At 39.1% G+C, this 17,061-nt stretch overlaps 1 protein-coding gene across 12 annotated transcripts in view; it reads left to right on the forward strand.

The window, feature by feature from the left end:
* The window catches only part of PUM1 (pumilio RNA binding family member 1), a 164,755-nt gene that overhangs the window by 119,830 nt on the left and 27,864 nt on the right, over positions 1-17,061 (forward strand). For 11 of the 12 annotated variants that reach the window (XM_082833315.1, XM_082833316.1, XM_082833306.1 and 8 more), the window contains 5 exons: positions 2,481-2,632; positions 8,029-8,167; positions 9,442-9,585; positions 10,414-10,710; positions 11,785-12,021. In XM_082833315.1, coding sequence (XP_082689441.1) covers positions 2,481-2,632; positions 8,029-8,167; positions 9,442-9,585; positions 10,414-10,710; positions 11,785-12,021 — 969 coding nt within the window. The remainder of the gene's footprint in view (positions 1-2,480; positions 2,633-8,028; positions 8,168-9,441; positions 9,586-10,413; positions 10,711-11,784; positions 12,022-17,061) is intronic. The other variant, XM_082833313.1, reaches the window with a different exon arrangement.

Genomic DNA, 17,061 nt, shown 5'->3' on the forward strand with positions numbered 1-17,061 from the left:
CTTCACTGTAGTATACAATGTCTGTGTTATCCTGAATTGTCTTCTCTGTACTTTCTTTCCTCTGCAAACTTTCCTCTACTAACTTACTATATGCTATTTGAAACAAAGAACTAGTCTTAGGGATGACACACTTGTCCTCACTGAGATCAGAGTTTGGTGATGAGAATCTTGCTTTTGTACTTATCAGCTGAGCCAGACTGAAAATGACTTAAGGGCTTTCACAGAGAGCCAGAACTGTTAACTGCCCAAACTGTGAAACTGCATATTCTTGTGGAGTGTTAATCACACAGGAATTGAAGCAGGCATCCTGAGGAGCCAAGCCCAATTAATGATGCACCCTGAGCTATTTTCCTAAACTCTGTGTCATGAGCCAAGGAAAGTAGTAGACCAAGGAAAGACATGACCAAGACATGACCAAGGAAAGTAGTAGAAATGCCAGTTGAGAAAACTTAAAGGACAGTGCAGTTGTTTATTGTAACAGCATTCTCTGCACAGTAGAGGTTTGCTTTTGTTGACTTTTGGGAGAGCCTTGGGACTGTCACTGCAGGTTGCACCCCAACCTTTAACAACAGATGTGACAACACCCTAACATCTATTACACCCATTTTGCAGGTGAGGAAACTAAGACATAGGTAGTCTTCATTGTGTTCTTTTTCATTCTTTCTTTAACTGTCCCAAGACCACCCCACTTTATAAACAATAGTCAGCTGAGTTTGGGGGCTCACCACTCTCTCCTACTTGGAGGTATCGTTTTTAGACTATTCAGATGCCTACATGTTTAACATTTTTTAGCCCATTTGTTTATTATTAAAAAATATCTCATTTTGTAACATAGTTTTTCTAAGCAGCACCTTCATTTTGAACCATTTTGCCCTGTGTTTGACAGTGGGCACCTTTATGAACAGAGCTTCTTGATCTTGGCTAAGACCACAGATACAGAAAATACCGAATTAGAAATGTCAGAGTAATATTGGACAGTGATATAATTTGACTTATTTGTGTTTTAGAACTTAATGGAGAAACAAAAAACATGTATAAATTGATTTTGACTTAATGAAGTACATATTTCTACAGGGTTGGCTACTATGTCAGAATGGATATATTTGAAACAGCTTTATGGAACTTCACTGAGAAGTGCAGTAATTATTTAATCAGGTTGCAAATATTTGAAACTCTGTGCTTTAACTAAGCAGGTTCTTATTAGAGATGTGTTCCAGCAGATGTGAGAAGCTGGCTTTGAGTCCTTGTCTTAGTTGGCAAATAAGCCTTGGTGTTTCTTGCCACCAGCTTCAGAGAATTCTGTGGTTTAGAGTTCTGCCCCTCCCAGGTTGCTTTCTGCATAGCTCTGTTACTTCTCTGTTGCATGTTCTGTTTGGCAGAGACTACAGCTGTAGCTTGTTTCCAAAGAGGGTGAACAGATTATTTAGGCTAAAGCAGAATGCTTAGTTGTTGTTGTTTTTTTAAAATAAATTTGTTTATTTATTTTATTTATTTTATGGCTGTGTTGGGTCTTTGTTGCTGTGTGCGGGCTTCTCATTGTCGTGGCTTCTCTTGTTGTGGAGCATGGGCTTTAGGCGCGCAGGCTTCAGTAGTTGTGGCACTTGGGCTCAGTAGTTGTGGCTTATGGGCTCTAGAGCGCAGGCTCAGTAGTTGTGGCACACAGGCTTAGTTGCTCTGTGGCACGTGGGATCTTCCTGGACCAGGGCTCGAACCTGTGTCCCCTGCATTGGCAGGCAGATTCTTAACCACTGTGCCACCAGGGAAGCCCAGAACGCTTAGTTTTGTATAGAATACTCAGGTCTGTAAGAAGTCAAGGTGTTACATTTTTTATTTCTGCTTGTTTTCAGCTTTGACAAATTTGAATCTCATATACCAATGTCTGATTGTAGTTGTGCTGAATGCTTTTTGTGACATTAGAAATAGGAAAACCAAGCCTCTTAGAATTTGAGCCATGGAGGTTCAGTGGCATGTTTGGGCTTTGTTAGACAGCTGATGGATTTTCATGCTTCTGGAGTTAATGAAGCACCAAGGTCCCTGTCCCTGTCAGTCACCTCAGGTGCCATCCTTACCACTGAAAGCAGGGTACAACTTAATCTTTTGCTGTGTTCCATCACTTTAAGCACACAAACTCTACATTTATTTCCCTTCTTGATTGAGCAAGGCCAATTCCTCCATCTGTTCTTACACGGACCCCTTCCAGCTTCTATCACTTACGCTTTCTTTCAGTATCTCCAATGCTTGGTCCTTCACTAGCTTCTTCCTCTAGGCCTGGAGTATATTACTGACTTTAGAAGACTTTGGTGTGGGGATCATGTATAATATTTTCTGTTTTTTAAAAATAGAATTCATGAGTAGCTAGAATGAATCAATATATTAAGTTAATATTTTACAGTAGTGTCTGCTGAGTCAGGTTGTCTTTGGAAACTGAGATGATTGTTAATAGTCTAAACTTTTCTTACCTTTCTCTTGCTATTTTTTAGGCCCGGCTGTGGTCCCTCACCAGTATTATGGAGTTACTCCCTGGGGAGTCTACCCTGCCAGCCTCTTCCAGCAGCAAGCTGCTGCCGCTGCCGCAGCAACAAACTCTGCTAATCAGCAGACCACCCCTCAGGCTCAGCAAGGGCAGCAGCAGGTGAGTGCAGACAAAATTTATGCCACCTGAATGCGAATATTAGTTATTGTGTGTAGGTAAAAGGTAGTGTCGTCCCTGATAGAGAAATTGAATTGTGAATGGGTGAGTTCCCTTGTGTGGTATCTGAGTTCATGCTCAGACTTGACTGTGCTTTACTGAATGTCTTTTACGTATCAGGTCCTTGTTCATTGTGACTAGTTGAGATCATGGTATTACATATCATGTGATACTGCTTAGAGGATTTTCCAGTTAAGTGTGGCAAATTGAGTATTCATACTGATAGTGAAGTTTTCTTTCTTTGATACTGTAGTTAGTTTCTAAGCACCATTCTCTGATCACTTCTGGCTCTCTCTTTAAGTAGTTTGCTACCAAAGGGGAGATACTCGTTCTTCAGATTGCTTATTTATAGCATCAATTAAAAAAAAAAATTGAAGTAAGTTGATTTACAATGTTGTATTAGTTTCAGGTGTACAGCAAAGTGATTCATTTATACCTACATATATACATACATATGTATATGTGTGTGTGTATGTATATATATTCTTTCTCATATTCTTTTCCATTATAGGTTATTGTAAGATGTTGAATATAGTTCCTTGTATTATTCAGTAGATCCTTGTCGTTTATTTTATATATAATAACATCTGTTGAATTGGACATAAATCTTATACCTATTTTATCTCTTTTAACTTAGAGTAAGCTTTTTAACCAAGATGAGAAAGGATAGTTAATTGCAATACTATGTGTCTTTTTATATTAGATAGGCCATTTTCTCTTGCTTACTAGAATAACACCTATTTATTGCTGAAAATTGTGGTGAATTGGATTACTTGAAGGAAAAAAAAATCCCCTAAATCCTCCTGTCAGATAAAAAGCAATATAAATGTTGGGTATCTGTCATTCTAGCCTTACTATTTAATTAATTTCTTATAAAATTGGGATTATGCTGTCCACATGGCTTTGCATCTTGTTGTTATACTCTTCCATGTTATTTAACGTTTTTAAATCTATTAAAGAGTATCTCATTTATTTTGACCAGTCCATTATTATTTATGTTATATTTATATAACTAAGTTATAACTATAACTTAGCCATATTTTGGTGTTATAAATAAGATTAATATTCTTTGCATAAGTACATGATTATATCCATGGAATAAAGTCCCAGAAATGGAGTTTTTTCCCCAAGTAAATAAAGTGAACATTTAGGCTTTTGATAAGCATCGTCAAATTAAAGCTGTCTTTTGAGGAAAAACACCAGCTCATATATGTACATATGATAATGATCCAAACAAGAATCCTTTGCTTTTTATCAGTTTTAGTAAGAGAGTGTATGTTTAATTTTTTAGATTTTACAAGTTTATAGGAAAAACACAGGTCTTGAAATTCTAGCTAGTTTATTCTGGGTCAGCATTTTATTTATTTATTTATTTTTGCGGTACGCGGGCCTCTCACCACTGCGGCCTCTCCCATCGCGGAGCACAGGCTCCGGACACGCAGGCTCAGTGGCCATGGCTCACGGGCCCAGACGCGCCGCGGCATGTGGGATCTTCCCGGACCGGGGCACGAACCCACGTCCCCTGCATCGGCAGGCAGATTCTCAACCACTGCGCCACCAGGGAAGCCCCTCTGAGTCAGTATTTTTGTAGTCAGATTTTTTTTGTAAGTTAATGCATGATTTTTGTTGCAATAGATAGAATTCTAGTACCACATGCATAGGGAATTCAGCAGACAGTTTGTTGACAGAATGGGTGATCCCTATTAATAAATTTCTTAGCTACTCTTTGTGGATAGTTGGTATTTATCAAGTCATGATCTTTGTGTTTAAATGGCTGCCAAATCATGGATTTAGAAGACTGAAGTAGTTGCTTTGTTTAAAATTTGCTCTAATAGAGTGAATAAGAAAAATAGTAATAAGTACTTCTTATTGAAAGCTTTTTGTTTAAAGCTAAGTGCTCTACATATAATTTCTTTTATTCTGATAAGTAGATTATATGACTTCCCAGCATAAGATTAAGGAAATGGAATTTGTGTGCCCAGGATCACACACCTATTAAGGTGGTAAGATTTGAACCTGGGACTTCCCTGGTGGCACAGTGGTTAAGAATCCGCCTGCCAATGCAGGGGACATGGGTTCGAGCCCTGGTCCGGGAAGATCCCACATGCCACAGAGCAACTAAGCCTGTGCACCACAACTACTGAGCCCATGCTCTAGAGCCTGCGAGGCACAACTACTGAGGCCCGTGCGCCTACAGCCCATGCTCCACAACAAGAGAAGCCACCGCAATGAGAAGCCTGAGCACCGCAACAGAGTAGCTCCCGCTCTCTGCAACTAAAGGCAACAAAGACCCAGTGCAGCCAAAAATAAATTTAAAAAAAGAAGAAGATTTGAACCCAAGTCTGTAAATTCACAACTTGTTACGTCTTCTGACCATAGTGATAGAAAGCCTGAGATCTGGTCTTTGTTCTACCACTAACTGGTTGCAACTAGGGCAAGTTGCATGATTTCTCTGAATATATCCTTAGCTATAAAATGGGCATGATAATCATGTACATTATTTCAGAGTTTTCTGTCATCCACAATAACAAACCTTACTATGAAAAAGTTATTAACATTACCTTTTAACAAGTAGCCATATTTTAGTTCCAGTGATATTTTTGCCAGTTTCTGGCGTCAGATGTTTCAGGAAAATACGATATTCTTGGTGAACTTTTTTGGTCATAGTCATTGAAATGAGAGGTTCTTTTTAAACTTTGCTTTCGGCCTTTTGGCCTTTACGTTTTATCAGAAAGCATTTGTTATGTTCTTCTAGGCATGCTGACTCTTCCAAATGTAATTGCTGAAACTTTGAGTAGAGTCAGTGACATCCTGGCCACTTCACCTTCCTTCTGATTTCTTTTTCATTCTTTTTGAAGGTTCCTTTGACACCTGATTAAAAAAAAAACTGTTATTCTCTATTTCAAAATGTTTGTTAAAGAAAAAATCCTGGATATTAGGTTGAACCCAGGCACAGGTGGTGGCTTGGTGTTGGATGTTGCATTTTGAGAGAGAAAAGTTTAGAATGGCTTCTGAACTTTCTAGATTAGGGGAGACTGTATAGATTATGATTCTACTAAGCATGGTGAACTGTAGAAGGATGAATGATTATTAATGAAAATATCTCCATTGAGCATCTACTTGCTTATTACATTTTAAATGCTGTGTTTAAATCAGTACCTTTGAAAAGAAATTTGAATTTAACACCTTTTGCATCATGAAGATAAGTAGTAAACTAACTCCTAGGATAGTGTTTTACAAGTAGATATTCAGTCATTTTTGTTGATTTTATAGTATATAAAATTTTACTTGTGGAATTTTACATATTTGTTTCCATAAAATTCAGGCTTGACATTTATGAAATTAAAATATGAATATTGGCAGCTGACTTAAGAACTTTGATTTATTGTCAAGGGAACCAGTTAGATTTCTAGAGAGTTGACAAAAAGGAAACACATTGCTCTCCTGATTGTAAAATAGGACTCAGTAGTCTGGACTACCCCTTTCTTCAGGCACCTTGTCCATTTCCCTGTCCTCTGATGTTTCACACAACTCCTAACCAAACATAAGCCTAATTCATTCTGCCCTATGAAAAGGATGTTTTCATTGATTTTTTTTTTTTTAAGTTCTTGAACTATTAGTATTTGCCATATCTCTGTACCTGCTGTTTACTTCTAGAGTGAGAGCTGTTCTGGATTATTGGTTAGGCATTTTCTACAAACTCTCACCTGTGCAGCCTCCCTTGAGTCTTCTACCTATATAGATTGAAGCACTCCTTCTGTTGTCAAGTCCGTTAGATTCTTTGGTTCACAAACAGAAATGAATTGCCTAATATTTTGATAGGAATTAACTGTTGGTTATTGATTAGCTCCTGGGTACTAGGCACTGTGCCTTGCAGACATTAATTCTAATATTTCCTACAAATCTGCATGATCAGCTGTTACTCTCACTATTCTTACAGATAAAGAAATAAGAAAGTTTGGGTAAATTAAGTGTCTACACATCTCTTCTTGCCAATATGGACAGTGTTGGTCATTTAAAATACTCATTTAATAAATATTTGATTGTGGTGTTTCTCTTTTACATTTTTTACCAAATGGTACCAAGAAAAATCTGTGCACGGGTTCTTGATTACATGTGTAACTTTTATAAGTAGCAGAGTGATCCTGAAAATGATCTGATAAGAACTTTGCCTTTGAAAACATTGCAAAATGCATAAACGTTGGTAATTTTAGCCTTGGTATTGGGTTTTGCATTTTTACTTACTGGCATAGATAGATCTTTTGGAATAGATTCTTCAGAGCATTCAGAATAAGAATGATTATCAGCATCTTACTACCTATGTTTCATTAATAAAAAGAAAAGTAGATCCTTTATCACAGTGACAGAACTAGTATTCTGTGCTGAAATGTCAGTGTTCTTGACTAATACTCACATCCATGTAGATTACTGTGCGTTTGTGGTATTTATGAGAGGAAGAATAGAAACGGTCAAGTCAGAAGCCTCCTAAATCAAACCTGTTGATTTCATTTGGGGCCATTTGGGCCCTGATAAATGGGAATAGTGTTATAGGGTAGAGAAAATGTTCTCACATTCCATAAAGAAAGTTTAGTGTGTGTGTGTGTCTGTGTGTCTGTGTGTCTGTGTTTTGATACAGATACTATAACTTAATGATGTGGGTAAATTACACTTGTTTATCATGTCTAAACCCCTCCTCCACTCCACCATACTCTTTTTTTCACCCACTTTTTTTTTTTTTTTTTTTTGTGGTTACGCGGGCCTCTCACTGTTGTGGCCTCTCCCACTGCGGAGCACAGGCTCCGGACGCGCAGGCTCAGTGGCCATGGCTCACGGGCCCAGCCACTCCATGGCATGTGGGATCCTCCCGGACCGGGGCACGAACCCGTGTCCCCTGCATTGGCAGGCGGACTCTCAACCACTGCGCCACCAGGGAGGCCCTCACCCACTTTTTAATTATTGTAGAGTTACTGTCTAGCTCTCATTCGCTGGAATAAAAGCTCCAGTTGGGCAGGAGCTTTGTGTGTCTTGTTCATTGCTGTAGCCCCATTACCTGCCAGATGTTAGGCATTAAGTATTTGATTAATGAATGAATGATCACTTTTGTATGCTCTTGGCTTCTTATAAAGGTAATATGTTTAAACTAAGAATGGTAGAATGAAATTTCACTATATGAAATGCTGTTAATGGATTTTTTTTATCCTAACAGCCATGCCACATAAAACCATTATCAGAAAAATCGTTAACAACCATCAGTTTTAAAGTTGATCCAACTGAAGCATGTGGTGGGTCTTAGATGTTTCCAATGAAAAGAAAGTAGTTGATTTATTTTTGTCTCCCAGGTTCTCCGTGGAGGAGCCAGCCAGCGTCCTTTGACCCCAAATCAGAACCAGCAGGGACAGCAAGCAGATCCACTAGTGGCAGCTGCAGCAGTGAATTCTGCCCTTGCTTTTGGACAAGGCCTGGCTGCAGGCATGCCAGGTGAGGCTGCATTGTTGTTCCTCATCATTTGAGGGTGAAAAAGTCTGCTTATTGGGGAAGATTCAGAAGAGAATGGGCAGTACTTTCGGCTTGCTTAGGCTTGTCATCATTTGGCACTGGCGAGGATGACATACACTTGCCCTCACTTAGACCATAGTTTGTTGATGAGAGCACCTAGTGTTCTGAGCCAGTCTCAGTCTTAAATGTTGGAGATACGTGAACCTCCACACATAGCTTGGAGTATGCTATTTTCCTTTGGTGATGATCTGTTTTCTCCCTCAGTGTTAAGAGTGGAAAGAGTGGCCAGACTGCATCAGCGTCACTCCAAGGCTGATGTCTTTGAATAGTATTATTAGGAAGACATTCCTAGTATTCCTTGATAGTGTCCTCCTTACATTTTTAGGATTTCTCTCGAACCAGCAGTAGAGGTGCTTTGTAGCTGTCTGTCTGTGATTGATATATATCCTGAATATAGGTTATTCTTAGCTCACTGTCTCCTGGTCTTATTCTTTGCATGGATTGCATGTAGTCTGAGGTTATTCCTTTGAAACAGGTCCTTCTGAGACCTCAGTATAAGTTTATGGGTTCTTACCATGGCATCCCTAAATCAACTGATCTATTTATGAATTCACTGAGTCACTTGAACTTGCATCATGCATGTTGTTAATTACTAAGCATTTATGTTTTATTATGAAGTCACCTATAATTTCTCTTATGGCTCAATAGGATTTGAAGATTCCATCTCATAGAATATTGAAAGACCCTGTTAATTGAAGCCTGTCTAGGTTTTCCCTGCTAACTTGTAGGATATTTGTGCTTAGATTATGTGGTATGAAAGTTCTTTGATTGTTGGAATCATTTGTACCTACTGTTAACTTGTGTAGTCAAGAAAACATAAAAAAAATTGTCAGTGTATGGTTGCTGGTGATAACTGTGGTTAGCACTTTGAAGAGCACAGGTATTCCCTATCCCACCGAATTCCCGAACACTTGGTGGATAATAAATAACACTACCCCTTATTGTGCCAGGTAGCATGTTACATCTTTCACACTCATCTTTTAATCTTAACAAGAACTTTGTGAGGCTGTTATTATTACTATCCTCATGAGGATACCCAGAGATTCAGGGTTGTACAGCTACCTTAAGTGGCGAAGCCAGGACCCCAATGCTGAGTTTGTCACTGTCTATCAATAAGATATTCTGGTGCCCAGGAGACATTTGTTAGATTCGTATGTACTTATCTGTTTCATGTGTACTTAACTTAATATTCTCAGGTTATCCAGTCTTGGCTCCTGCTGCTTACTATGACCAAACCGGTGCCCTTGTGGTGAATGCAGGAGCGAGAAACGGCCTTGGAGCTCCTGTTCGACTTGTAGCTCCTGCCCCAGTCATCATTAGCTCCTCAGCCGCACAAGCAGGTGAGCTTACATCTTAGTAGACTCACTCAGATCTAAAAGGGGCAATGGATGATATTCTTAAACTGTGTTGAAATATACTTTGACATTCTCAGTGTAGGAATTCTACCCTGTAATTTTTCAGAGAGAGAATCAGAAGCAGCAAGTGATCAGATTCTGATTCTGTTGACAGCATGTACCAGCTGGTTAGCAGCAAGGACCTGCTCTACTGTGAGCATAGGAAGTTGGATTACTCATACAAAATGGCACTGTTGGCAGAAGTCCAAGGCTAATTTCACTTCATATCGTGAAATTCATATCATTATTTTAAGATGATGTGGTATTTGTTGTGTTTTTGTTTTTTGCTTGAGGGGGTGGGGCAGTAGGTTTTTATTTTAAGTCATATATATTATAAATTTGGGAGCAACAGTGGGGACATCTAGGGGAGAGCAACATGCTCAAGTGTCCTAGGAATTTGAGGGACTTCAGTATTTGGTTCTGGAAAAAAATGTCCTTAATGTAGATATTTGTAGAACTTGAGATTTTAGGAAGTAGTTGTATTTGAAATACAACTTTTTGATATCCATTTCTATTTTAAACTATAGCCTCTTTAGAGCTGTCAATACAGTGAACTTGGCTTCAGTGGTATTTTGACTTTGAATTGAAAGTAGAAATAGAAAATAGAAGCTTCAGATGAAGGGATCAAAGACAGATTTGTATAGTTCTTTACAAGGTTTGTGTCTGCTTTGAAAAAATATGGCAACATTAAAAGGTTTTCAAAAGGATAACAATGTAGTTTGGAAATGTGGCCAATCTCTTTCATAGCCAAATGGTTTGCTTTCTTCTACATAGCTGTTGCAGCGGCTGCAGCTTCAGCAAATGGAGCAGCCGGTGGTCTTGCTGGAACAACAAATGGACCATTTCGCCCTTTAGGAACTCAGCAGCCTCAGCCCCAGCCCCAGCAGCAGCCCAGTAACAACCTGGCATCCAGCTCTTTCTATGGCAACAACTCTCTGAGCAGCAATTCACAGAGCAGCTCCCTCTTCTCCCAGGGCTCTGCCCAGCCTGCCAACACATCCTTGGGATTTGGAAGTAGCAGTTCTCTCGGCGCCACTCTGGGATCAGCCCTTGGAGGGTTTGGAACAGCAGGTAGAAATCAGACTGATGTGCTGTTGAAACTGAATTTTAATTATTTTTACAATCTTTATGGAACACTGACAATGCATGGAACCCTGGACAGATACCACAGGCAGATCTGGACCGAGCCCCGTGGGAACCCAGCTGTTCCACATGTGTTTGAGATAATGGACTATTCAAGTTACACATTTGGGGCCTATTTCAGGTTTACACTCACGTTGCTACTTATTTATACTCTCAAAGTCCGTTTGTTTCAAGGATTAGAAAATCCTTGAGGATTTTTGCAGGCATTGGAAGAATGTGGAGGGAATTATACAAATGTCGATGTTAAGAACCAAGGGAGGAGGACTTACCAAAGATCATAGGGTAGTGTACTCCACAATCTGCAGGCCTTAAAGAGTCATGAGTTTTCTCCAGTCTCTTGAGAAGAATTAAGGTGGATATTATGGAAAAGTGGGAGGAAGGAATTAAACTGAGATATTTTAAATGTTTTGATGGGAGAAAAAAGCAGGAAAGTAGTAAGGTAAACGATGGGATAATTGCAGTGTTTGTAAAACAATGTGATCTCAGAACAGAAGGGTTTATTTGAGAGAAAGTGTCTTAAGTTGGAGCTGGGGGCTAGCAATAACTCTTGATTGAGCCCTTTGAGAAACCAGGCTTTCATATGTAAGTCTTGGGTAGTGGGGCAGTACCCCATTCACAAATCTTTTTTCTACTCCATTTTTCTACTAGAACCTTTGGGTTGATGAAAGGCATTCTTTCTAGCCCATTTTCTTTCACCTTTCCCATAACTTATGTGGCCATCAGAGGATTTTAACCCACCCTCACCCCCATAATATGAGACACAAAAGGAAGGAAAATTTAGCATACGTGTGATGGTTTGAAAAAGAGTTTCATGTTAACCTGAGCCATGTCCTCTTTATTACTTTACCTGCCCCTAGAACTGCCACATAAACAGTTAGGCTGTCTCTGCTGACAAATTTGCGGTGGTAAGGAGTCTGGATCAAAGTGTTAGGAACAGGTCACTGGGCTTGTTCTTCGAAGAACAGGCCTGTTCTTATCTGCATTGTTTTAATTCCATTTTAGTTGCAAACTCCAACACTGGCAGTGGCTCCCGCCGTGACTCCCTGACTGGCAGCAGTGACCTTTATAAGAGGACATCGAGCAGCTTGACCCCCATTGGACACAGTTTTTATAACGGCCTTAGCTTTTCCTCCTCTCCTGGACCCGTGGGCATGCCTCTCCCTAGTCAGGGACCAGGACATTCACAGACACCACCTCCTTCCCTCTCTTCACATGGATCCTCTTCAAGCTTAAACCTGGGTAAGAACCATTACTCTAACACCACCTTGAACTCTAGAAATCTCTTGCCACTGATGACATTAGAAGTACTTTGCATAAGCAAAGGACAATCCCTTTATCCTAAGACGTGTCCTGGGTGTTCTGTGCCTTCCTGAAGGTACCTCATGTTATTTAGGCTGTACCTAGATAGCACAGCAGTTTGGGATTTATTCAAGTTTGGGCGCTTCCCCTGTATATTCACTTCAGCTTTAGTATGAACATCTTTGGCTACATGTGAGAATCTTTCAGTATAAACACAGTACAGATTCATTTTAAGTAAAGCTGGAAAATAGAGACAAAGAGTGTATTAACCTCGTATCACCACTGAAATATCACCACAATTAATACTTAGCCTTGTTTTTCAGACTCCCCTCCCCTCCCCCATGTATATGTTTAATATCTTACTTTCTCACATAAAGCATTTTGTTTTAAAAATTTTGTCAGATTCTTTAAAAATATTTGTATATACATTCTTAAACTACATAGTATGCTAATGAGTATAGATGTATATTTCCCAATTATATGTTTAGCTTGTTATATGTGTGAGGTTTAAAAAAATGTTACCATTTAGATGCTGGAAAATGAGGAGGGAAAAGAGGATAGTAAGCAGACAGTTATAAGAATGAAAAGAAACTTGTATTAACAATTTGGGTGGCAAATGTTTAAATCTTTCAAGAGATGGAAGATGGTACGCACTCCCTTCCTCTAGTTATTTATCGAGTTTGGATTTTGAAGTACTGATTTATTTCTTAGATGGGGAAAGCTGAGGCATAGAAGTACAGTGACCATATAATTTATCATGCAACCCAGGATGCTTCTGAGAGTTAATGGGGTTGCTGTTAATAATTACTCTGTGATGACAGGCCTGAATCAGTACTGTCCTGGGAAATACCATGTATGGCCACTTTGCTGGAAGACTCTGATTTTTAAAATCTTCTATTTATTATTATTTTTTTTAAATTAAAATTTTATTTTTTAGAGCGGTTTTAGGCTCATAGCAAAATTGAGGGGAGAGTACAGAGATTTCCCTTGCACCCTCTGACCCACACATGCATAGCTTCTCCCATTATCAACATCCCCCACTAGAGTGGTACCTTGGTTACAATTGATGAACCTACATTGATACATCATTATCATCCAAAGTCCATAGTTTACATGGACCTTTTTTTGTTTTTAACTGGCAAGATTAAAAGTGGCTTTCTGGACTCAGAAATGAGGACTGACTAAAAACGAATTGTGTACTTCTATTTGGAAAGACAAAGACTGGGAAATGATTATAAAAATCAAAAAAAGTCTTGAAGGGGACAGGATAATATAGTTATTATTCTAGAACTAAGAGTGCTGTCTCTGAGTTTGAGAGATGAGTTTTAAGGCAGAACTATGTATGTATGTATGTACATAGAAATGTGAGAGAGAGTGTATGTGTGTATCCTGAGATTTCACATGATGAGAACTGTAGTTGTAAAGCTCACTGTCTCATGTTGTATATGGACATTACTTAAGAAAAGTTGTAGGGACGTTCCAGATTGGTAAGTCCATATTGGATAGATAAGGAATAGGGTATATTGCACAACAGTGTTTCCTTGTGACAGGATGCCTGGCTTTAAAGAATGAGGGTTAATGCAGACTTATAAGGGGGAGATGAAAGTCCCAGTCTAGTATGTAGATGGAAGGTACTAACATTTATGGAATAGCTATTAGTGGCTACTGTTAACGGTTTTGGGTGCTGTACATATCACTCTGGAAGATATGGTATTATGTCTATGATACAGAAGTGAGGAAACTGAGTTAAATATCTTGCTAGGTCTTCTCATATCTTTGATATCTCATATCAAAACCTTTTTGACTCCAAAGCATGTAGTGTCAGTGTATATCCTGTCACATAATGTACCCAGGATAGCTTTTAAACCAGTGCATTATCAGATCCAGAAATCGTACCCTTTAATTCCTTGGTTTAAACATTTGAACTGTGTTAACATATACTGAGTAGTAAACAAATTAAATCTGCAAGAAGTTTTTTGTAAAGAGCCAGATAGTAGATATTTTAGGTTTACAGGTCAGATGGTCTATGTAGTCAGTGTTCAGCTCTGCTGTAGAAGTGTGAAAGCAGCCACAGGCAAAATGTAAAAGAATGTGCAGCTATCTTTCAATAAAACTTTATTTACAAAAATAGGTGGCAGGCCAGATTTGTCCTGTGGACTGTATCAACCTCTGAACCAAATGCTATGGCTCTTGGTGTTTGAAAATGGAGCTGGAAACATTACTTGCATGCATGGTGCCTTTCCTCTTTCCAATATATCAACAATTTAATAAAATACCTCCTTCTCCTTAATTTACGTTTCCCCTGTGGAGAAGGAACTAACTATTGGTGCGAGTTATTTCTTATTTTAATGACTCTTGCTGTCTGCCTGGTTTTATTTTTAACATACCTTCCCTTAAAAATTTTTTTACTTTGTTTAAGCACTTTAGATGTATGTATTTCCATTGGATTTCCATTGCTGCATGTACCACGTTAATCATACATGCCATTCCTGAGAAACTTTGTGTCTTGATTGGTAGTGCTTTGCCTCAGCTCAGTCTGTTTCCTTGAGCAAAGGGTTCGTGTATGCTTTATTCTTAACTATTACAAAGTGATCACCTCAATAAGTCTATTTACCATTTGTCACCAAGGAAATGTAACATTTCTTTACCAAATATATATTGGGCCATTCCTAATATAGCTTCTACTATTGATACTACACTGCTGCCACCGGCTATCAGTTCTTGGATCACTAACAACCATACTAAGTAAGCATTCATTCATTGTGTTCATTCATTATGTTAAATACTCAAGTAACTCTGCTCTACACAGGGAAACTTAAACTCAGCATGGTTTAATGACTTTCGTGATACCCCATAGCTAGTAAGTGTTTGAGTGCACACTCCAGCCTATATCTCTGTTACCCCAGTGTGGATCTTTTCTCCATGATATCGTTTTCACACTTCCTCCCAGTAGACAGACGCATGTTAGGGCACTGTAAAAAACATCAGTGCCTGCATAGTTATTTTTCTCATTATTTATTCAACAATCACTTGTTGAGTGCCTACTATAGACTCTTCAATGCTTTTTTCATTACTTGTTTAAAGATCAAACTTCTATTTTTTAAAATTAATTAATTTATTTTTGGCTGTGTTGGGTCTTTGTTGCTGTACATGGCCTTTCTCTAGTTGCAGCAAGCGGGGGCTACTCTTCGTTGTGGTTGCGTGGGCTTCTCGTTGTGGCTTGTGGGCTCTAGAGAGCAGGTTCAGTAGTTGTGGCACATGGGCTTATTTGCTCCGCGGTATGAGGGATCTTCCCAGACCAGGGCTCGAACCCGTGTCCCCTGCATTGGCAGGCAGATCCTTAACCACTGCACCACCAGGGAAGTCCCCAAACTTCTGTTTTTTTTTTTTTTTAATATATGTATCTTTTTTTTTTTTTTTTTTTTTTTTTTTGCAGTACGTGGGCCTCTCACTGTTGTGGCCTCTCCCGTTGTGGAGCACAGGCTCCGGACGCGCAGGTTCAGAGGCCATGGCTCACGGGCCCAGCCGCTCTGCGGCATGTGGGATCCTCCCGGACCGGGGCACGAACCCGTGTCCCCTGCATCGGCAGGCGGACTCTCAACCACTGCGCCACCAGGGAAGCCCCAAACTTCTGTTTTGAAAAAACAACTTTATTGAGTTGTATCTTACATATCATGAAATTCACCCATTTCAAGTGTACAATTCAATGATTTTTAGTAACTTTCTGTATTGTGCAACCATTAGCATAAGTCAGTTTGGTAATATTTTCATCCCCTCTGTAATATTCCTCTTGACCATTTACAGTTAATCCCCATTCACACCCTTAGTCCCAGTCAACCACTGATCTATTTTCTGGTTTTTGTTTTTGTTTTGTTTTTTTTTTTGAGAGGGGAGCAGGCATGCTTGCATGCGCTTGCAGTTCCCCAACCCGGGATCGAACCTGTGCCCCCTGCAATGGCATCGTGGAGTTCTAACCACTGGACCGCCAGGGAATTCCCTACTTTCTGCTTTTAAATTTGCCTTTTTTGGACATTTCATATAAATGCAGCCATATAGTATGTGACCTCTTTTGTTTGCCTTCTTTATCTTCAAATGTTTTTGAGGTTTCATCCATGATGTACTATGTGTCAGCAGTTTGTTCCGTTTTATTGCTGAATTGTCTTCCATTTTATGGATATATACCATGTTTTGTCTAACTACTCACAGTTGAAGGATGTTTGTTGGTTACAGTTTTTGGCTATTAGAAATAATGCTGCTGTGAACATTTGCATGCAAGTTTTTCTGTGGACACAGGTTTTCATTTCTCTAGGAGCAGAATTGCTGAACTGTATGTAAGTTTTATGTTAAACTTTTGGAGAAACTCAAACTGTTTTCCAGTTCGGTGCATCATATACATTCCCACCAGTAATGTACAAGGGATTCCAATTTCTTTACATCCTCGCCAACATTTGTTCTTATTTTTCTTATATAATATAGCGATTCTAGGAGGCGTGCAATGGTTATGTCATTGTGGTTTTAATATGCATTTCCCTAATGACTGTAGCATCTTTTTATGTGCTTATTACCATTTGCTTATCTTTGGTGAAATGTCTGCTCATATTTTGTGCCCATTTTTGGATGTGCATTGTTTGGCATTATTATTATGGAGTTGTAAGAGTTGTTTATATATTCTGGATATGACTCCTTTATCAGATACGTGTTTTGCATATACATGTTTTCTTCTGGTCTTTTGCTTGTCTTTTTATTTTTATGCTACCCTTTTGTTTGGTTTGGTTTTCTGTTTGTTTGTTTTCGTTTGGTTTTTTTTTGGCCGCTGTGCGTGGCCTGCGGGATCTTATTTCCCTAACCAGGGATCGAACCTGCACCCCCTGCAGTGACAGTGTGGAGTCTTAACCACTGGACTGCCAGGGAAGTCCCATCTTTTTGTTTTTATTTATTTATTTTTATTATTTATTTTTATTATTAATTTATTTATTTTGC

Source organism: Leucopleurus acutus, assembly GCF_964270905.1.
Source record: "Leucopleurus acutus genome assembly, chromosome: 2".
Taxonomy (NCBI): Eukaryota; Metazoa; Chordata; class Mammalia; order Artiodactyla; family Delphinidae; genus Leucopleurus; species Leucopleurus acutus.